This window comes from Thalia democratica, chromosome 4 (genome assembly GCF_965202585.1).
Source record: "Thalia democratica chromosome 4, ktThaDemo2.hap1.1, whole genome shotgun sequence".
Classification (NCBI taxonomy): domain Eukaryota; kingdom Metazoa; phylum Chordata; class Thaliacea; order Salpida; family Salpidae; genus Thalia; species Thalia democratica.
In genome coordinates this window covers 62,543,879-62,551,687 of record NC_139168.1, presented here as the reverse complement: position 1 = coordinate 62,551,687, position 7,809 = coordinate 62,543,879, and the positions used below count along the sequence as shown (strand labels likewise).

The window sequence follows — 7,809 nt, the reverse complement described above, 5'->3', positions numbered from 1 at the left end:
TCATTAGACAAATTAATTATACAAGTAAAATTTTTTTTTTCGTTAAGTAATGTACAGGTGTTTGTAAAACATATTTATCATCTTTTCAGTATTCAAAACAAGTAAGCTAACTTATTTGTAAGTTTTTCGGTTATTTTTGATATTTTTGTTAAAATTTAAAGCTAAAGATCTGTACTATTCAAATATTTTAAATACAGACTAAATATAATAAATACCATTCTTCATATTCTATAATAGATTAAAAATTGTTAAAATTTTATATAAACTTGATTAAGATTCATTAAATGAAGCATGTTTAGTAAAATTTTATTTTGAAACAAAAAAGAGCTTAATAGTTTTATTTAAAGCTTATGATCAGAATTTATTTTGGTGTTATGATTTATAGACTACATAAAATTAAAGAAAATCATCATATTCAATGGAAATTCACAAAAGTGTTATATAACTAATTTAAAATGCATATAAACGGAATAGCATATAAATTAAACATTTTCAGTTACTTCTTATGTTGAAATAAATTATAATAAAAACATTAATGCAAACACAGCTAAACATCTTCACAAAATAATATACAACTTAGACGTCAAGCATCAAGATTAGCAGTTTCCGTTCTGAAACTAGCACAGAGCGTAAAGTTTTGAATTTTTGCAGTTTTGATCGCTCATGCCGCACGGGTGTTTGTAAACGCAATCCTCTTCTCCTCCCGAATTATCAGGTTTCTGATTGCACCACGTGAGGGTTATGTCGTCAGCTAACTTGCCGTTGGTGTACTTCCACTTTCCTTCCTCTCCCACATCAGTGATGCCGACCCAGTAATACTCGAGTGTCCTGGTGAAACCAAAGATATGTTTTGTACGACAAAACAAAAAAAAATCTTTCTCGCTCGAATTCATTTTAATTACAGTAACCTCTCGCGAATCTACGCATTCGTTTAGTAACGAATTTTAGAGTTCTTAAAAATACAAAATAAAATTATTTGAAAATCTATAATATAGTATAAATTGATCTTGTTGTATGTATTGAATTAATAACATATCTAATTGTTTGAAATATTTATTATGTTTCAAACCAAATGCATTATCAAAAAATAGCCAGTATATGTAACAGGCGTATTTGCTACCTCTCCTTTAATTACGTTCTCTCGTTTACTTACGCTTTTTGGCTTTGGTGCAATGTGCGTTGATTTGCAGGAGGTATGTTTCAATTAATTGTTTTTAATATAGTACTTTAGCATTATATGTTTAAAACACGGCACTGTTGTCTTTATAGAACAGAAAGTTATAAAAGGTAAGCTTGTCTTTATTTGGTCTGTGAAAAAAATTAAATTTGTGAACCTAAAAGTATGTATGAGTGAAGTTCGAAATGCTTCTTAAGCCTAACAAGAACTTTAATACTTCCATAATTTTAAATAATTTTTCAAACTAACGAATGATATTGCTGACCGTCATTTCCAAATAAACTTGAAACACTTTCTCCACCCTTATTATGACAAAATGTTATGGAATCAAAGTAGTTTTGTTGTGTTGTAGATATTTCAAACCGAAAACAGTTTTCTGTTAAACAATGCAACTATATATATAACTTTTTCATTTTTATCATGCACTCTTTAGAGCCAAAAATAAATTCTTTAAAACATTTATTTTAACTAAAGAAAAACTTTGTGATAAGATAAACTGTAATTATTTCATTAGATGTGGTTTTAATAAAACTAAGATATTTTATTTGTAAATTATTTACAACAGTTGCACTGTTTGTTTGGTTTTTTCCAAAAAAAAATGTTCTTCAATTCAGGTGTACAATAATTTATTTACTGTAAACGGTAGTATCAAACATTCAAAACGTAGCAAACAAAATAGATATATAAATCAAATAAGTATGAACTTCCATTTCCACGACATTATCCACCGTTTAAACAAAAATTGTTTTATTTTGCAATAATCTAATATTTATGATTACATTTGTTGTTTTTAATAATTAAAACAAATTTATTTACTTGTATAAAAAGCTAAAATATATTTATAATGTCTTTTAAGGAAATTTAAAAAGTTGACAACTTAAGTGAGCTTTTTAAATTAAAAAAGATGAAATTGTAAGAAAGAAGGTACAGATTATAGTTAAAGAATAATTTTCTATATATTTTAAGCTTTAGGTTTAGTTTGTAACTTTTAGTTGTCAAACTATAGTAACCTACCGTTTAGGTACGCATTTCTTATGTACGCCGATGAATGATGTTTTCAAAAAACGTTTTTTTTTACTTAGAATTAAAAAAAACAACAAACCTTCGATTAGTAAAACATAAATATTATACTGAAAAACAAATTTTACTACATTTAATTAAAAAAATTTAAAGCTGAAAGAACCTAAACAAAAGTTACAAATTATAAAATGTATATCAATTGTTATATATATAATAAACAAGCTATGTTTTACTTAACAAATGTAACATAGATTAAAATATAATTTTGCATTATAATTTTGACGAGGAATAAAAACTATTTAAAACTACAAACAAAATTTTTATAAACGAAAATAATAAACAGTTTAATTGAAATTTACATACCCAATTATTAAAGTATAAATGTAAAAATTGTATTAAAAAGCGATATCAATGAAAATAAGGACATTTCAATTGAAATTTACATACTGCATGGTTAAAACATAAATGGAAAAAAGCGTATAAAAAACGTTATGAATAAAAATGAAAATGTATTAGGCTTAATGTAGGTAATTATAGAGCCACTTTTTTAAAGTACGCACTGCCGGTTGGGTAAACACTTTTGCGCTGTGTTCAAATTACCTACCAAGGCGGCAGGTTACTGTATTTATTATATATAAAATGAACTACTTTTTGCAGTTAGCTAAATATCTTGAAAAAAATACTTGTAAAGGTATAAAGAAAAAAATAATTAAATCGAATAGAACTTTCGATGATATTTAATTATTTAAAATAGTATATAACGCGGCTTATAGGAGCGGCTTTAAATTTGACTTATAAGTAGTATAAAAAATTACTGTAGCAGTTTTTAAACTAACGCTATAAAAAGTAAGGTAATACTTGAAGACTAAAGTATAAAAATATTACTATTAGGTATTAAGAATTGATATTTAAACTAATATAATAATTAACAAAAAATAATTTAGTTGTGTTTGAACACATACCATTATATGTTTAAAAGCTTCTTATGCAAGCAAAGTATTAAAATATTAACCAAAAGTGCATCTAGGTGCGATCAATTTCCACATGATGCCTTCACCAAAGCCGTCGTCAATACACGTGTTTGCTTTAAACAAGCATCGCCTATTTCATAACCTGCTGTAAAGTATTTAATATTAGAAAACGCTTCACTTTAATTTTTTTAACATTAATTTTGTTCCTACAAGTATATTAACTAAAAAAGACCGCTATAGATTAATCTATGGATATTATATTGTTTAAAATATTTTATTGAGTTATTTTCCCAAATCTAGCTGATAATTAAAACAAAAGAAGCTGTTGGAATAGTTGAATTCAAATCCAAAAATAAGATATTATATTTTATAATTAAAATAAGATATAAAATATTTCCAGTAAATGTATAAAATGAAAAGAAAACTGTCTATTAATTTACTTGAGCTATTTATTATGCTAGCTAAAAAATAATATTTGTTTTTTTTTTTCTAGAAGATACGACATAATGTAAAAGTAAAACTCTTTCTAAATCCAATATTTTGTGCCGCTTACGCGGTAATTGTCTCTTTTTTACTTTCCTCTTTTTTCTCAAGCGAGTATAAATTCAACAATCTCGAGTAATTTAGACTTCTTTTCGTTTCTACTGCATTGCGGCGGACTGAAGTCAGTGCAGCTTTTCGCTGCACTTAAGTTTTAATGGTTTCAATCTTGTTGTCGAGTTGATTTCGATTTTAGAACACTTTTTGAGTTTGGTTTAAACATTTTGTTTTTAGTTTCTGTTATTCGAGTATTGTCGTCTTTTAAAAGAATTGATAATTTGGTTTATTAGTGTAATGTTGTGCAGTATTTTATCATGTTTTCGTTTCGCAAATTCATTGTAAATATAATCATTATCACAAATTCGAACTAAGTTTAAATTAGTATAAGTAACTGATTTATTAAACCTTTAGTAAATAGTAAGTAATTCATATTAGTTTATTTAAGTCGACTATAATTTAAGCGTTATCTTGGGGGCATCTACTATACAAGTTAGAGCGCACGTTGCGTTGTAAACCAGGCCAATAATAGTGTATAAGTAGAAGCCCTTAGGGGATAGCGACAATTTTGTTTGAAAAGCTCAAATACATAAAAACTAGTTTAAAATTTAAAAAAGCTTCACACTTTTGTTACAATGGTTTGTACATTTTTCCCATTTTGTTTTCTTCAGTGCATTTTATGTAAGCGTTGTTTATTTCGGCTATTTGTGAGCCATCTGTAGAAAAAACAACAATTATTTAGATAATAAAATTATTTTTCACAAGTTAGAAATATACTTTTAGTTACACTAGCTTTTGGTTAAAGACATAAAGTATTTTGTTCAAGCACTAATATATTTTTTGTGAAATGAATTAACAATTTTTAATAAACTTACAAACAAAGTACAACTTTGCTTTTTAACTCAGTTATGCTTTTGTAGAAGATATGCTAAATATCAAAAAATAAACTATTTAAATGAATAAAAACTTATGATCTTACATAATTTAAATATATATTTTCATTACGGTAAATATAATAATTAGAAGTACTTAACTATATATTTGATAATTTAAACGTTTTCCTAAGTTAAACTTAAAAATATAAATATATATACCTTAATATTTATTCTACGTAAGGAAATTTATAAATGTTTTAAAATAATATAAACTAAACTATTTTTGATAAATTTAATTTAGTTTTACAATTCATTGATTAGTAGATAAAAAATTCTTTAGAACTATAAACTTTCAAACCTAATTTAGAGACTCACCTTTAATAATTTTACTCTCCACAGAAACTAAAAGAACCATAAAAATTAATAAAAATTTCATGCTTATGAAATAACTTAAAGATGCTCCTTTTTATAAATGTATTTTGATATATGTATCTACAAACAATCTAAAGTAATAAAGCTTAGTATAAGGTAACTAACAACTATAAATTATTATTTTCCTGCCATAGATAACTACATAAATATTTTACTACAATCTTTCTTTTCTATTATTCATTTTAGTAATCAAATAATTATCTTTAAAAAATCTATTGAATTTGTATGTAAGTAATTGTACACGGCTTTTAGAGCAGTTAGATTTGTGAATTTTAATTAATTTTCAACCATCTTTTTTTAATAATTACCATACTCGTACAAAATATAAATAAAGCTGTTTTTTCTTGTAATTTATAACTAAACTATAAGCATGTTAATAACATTTCTAAAGTAAAAAAGTGTTATTTACTACCACTCTCGAGTCAACTTGTTCAAACTTTCTTAACTATTCTAGAATTAAAAAAATTGACCCATGGTTTTTGTTTTAACCAATTTAAACGCTAACTAAAATGCTTTTACTCGTTTAAAACTACAAATAAGTTAAATTAAAAATTTTTAAGTTGATGCAACTGATTGTCAGCTTAATGCAAAAATATTTGTCACCGTTTCCTTAAAACTTTTGTCAAACACACACGTCATATACACGTGACTAATAAGTATGAAGCATGTATTGAATATAATGTAAGTTTGAAATCAAGGTAAATATTGAAAAAAAGTTTTAAACAGAATTAATTGATTAAAAGTTATCAGAGGTATAATACATTGAACACAAATATATACTTTAATTGCTAGCAAAAGAACTACTTGCAAATTAAACTCAGTAAATGTGTAACATTTGTTTTTTAATTTGAGAATATGTACTAAAAATTTTTAGCTGTTTTTAGTTACCAGTTTTAATAAAATTTAACCTTTTATTACAAAATAAGTCATTTTTACCAAACAAATCATTATATAACCTTATCTCAGCATACAATAGCAATTAATAGAATCTTTATATACTCTTTTTGTACATAATATAATACTTACAATTTATATATGCAGTATGTATTTTGTTGAAAGTAATGAGAAAAAAATAAACAATATAAGTTCGAACTTATAAAAAAGATAAAACACACTTCAATTCGTTAAGATAACTTTTTTCTACGGTTTTAAAGCTTAACTTATATAGTTTCAACTAGTTTTTAAATTATCTATCGAAATCTTTACTATTTAAAACTTCAATTTAAGGTTAAAGTATATTTTTTAACGAATGTCAGTAGTTTTCTGTGTATAGACACTGTTTGAACACTTTTTATTTGAAAGTTGTACTACTATATAATTTATTTTTTCCATATAATGCTTAACTAGATCGTTTATGATCACCGGAAGTATATTTGTTAAATTAAAATTTGACTTTTCAATGATGTTAAATGGATAAACTTGTGTTGCATCAATTTGCGGTTTTGTCTTTATTTTGATCAATTTTTTTTTAAATCTTGTTTTTTTAATCTCTTACATTTATAAAATTAATTAATAGTCTAATTAGTTAAACAAAACTAAAAGTAACAACAAAAAAAAATATGTACGTCAAATTAATTTGGAAACCGATTCACAAACAAAAATGTACTAACGACAAAAAATGTTCTGGTCGTTTTTTATCGTACATCTTTTATCTTAAAATTAAAAGTTTTGGGTTACAGTCTACTTTAATGTGTAGCACATGTGATCTTTGTGCTACAAAAGTTGCAAATAATATAAATCTATTGTGTTACGTGTTGATTACTTAAATTAACTGACTTAATCAAAAGGATCTTTAACAAAGTTATACTTTTTAACATATAAAAAAAACTATGGTTCTTCAAATCGGTAATTGTTATCCCTTCATGTTGTAAACATTAAACCTGTTGCCAACACGTATATTGAATTATTTTCTATAAAATTTTTATAAACAAGACAACACCTCAGCAACAACTGCGAGCACCCTTTTGTAGCTCTCAAATTTTAGTTTACCCCAATTTTACGAAGCTGAATCACCAACTTCACGATTAAGTCAATATATATACAATATACAATTTGGATATTTAATTCTGACGAACAAGACCATAAACATCAACTTCAGCTATTTATAAAAAAACAAATTGTTTCTAAATTTAATTCTTTTGTCAGAGCATTCTTTGTTTTTTATTTCAGTATTGTAATTTACTTCAACTTACCGACTACGGACGAAACCAATCAATAACTAAGCCTCCGTTGCTACTTTCCCTTCCATGAGACGAGTCAGTAACTTCGTCATCTAATACAAGAAACTTGAGCTACCAGTAGCAGAAAAAAAAGGAAATCTAGGATATGTTTATTTTCCTTGTTTAATTGACTTAAAGTTTTTTAAAAATAGATTTGTTTTTACTAAAATTAAACATAACTTATTCACTTACTATACAATATGTTCTTAAATTTGCCTATTGCTAAAATATTTTGTTGAAACCAATAAAAAGATTTAAGCGATAAAAACAACCTGTACTCGATCTAGGACCGATGTAAGTTACTCTGAGACTACTACCAATCTTGGCTCTGACGAAGCTGTCATATCTGGGGCAGAGGCGAATCCGAAGGAAACCGGTGACGTAACTAGTCCACGTAGCAGAATTGCAAAGCAAAGAGTTTGAATTATTTTCAGTTTAAAAAACAGCTTGATGTTTCTACTGAGATATTTATATTCGTTATAGTAGTTATGGTTAGTTGGTCCGATTGTAATATAAAGGTGTTTCCCCTAATATTTGCTCAGTAAACAAACTTTAAAAAAGCCTTTTTTAATTGTTTC

The 7,809-nt window shown here is 25.6% G+C and overlaps 1 protein-coding gene across 1 annotated transcript; it reads right to left on the bottom strand.

Annotated features, from left to right (window-relative positions):
* Positions 1-617: 617 nt before the first annotated feature.
* Positions 618-4,995, bottom strand: LOC145833520 (CD209 antigen-like). Its single transcript, XM_082940692.1, has 3 exons — positions 4,956-4,995; positions 4,340-4,421; positions 618-828 (listed from the first exon to the last, which is right to left on the bottom strand). Exons 1-3 carry the CDS (start codon positions 4,993-4,995, stop codon positions 618-620), a joined length of 333 nt encoding a protein of 110 aa, XP_082796818.1.
* Positions 4,996-7,809: the final 2,814 nt, after the last annotated feature.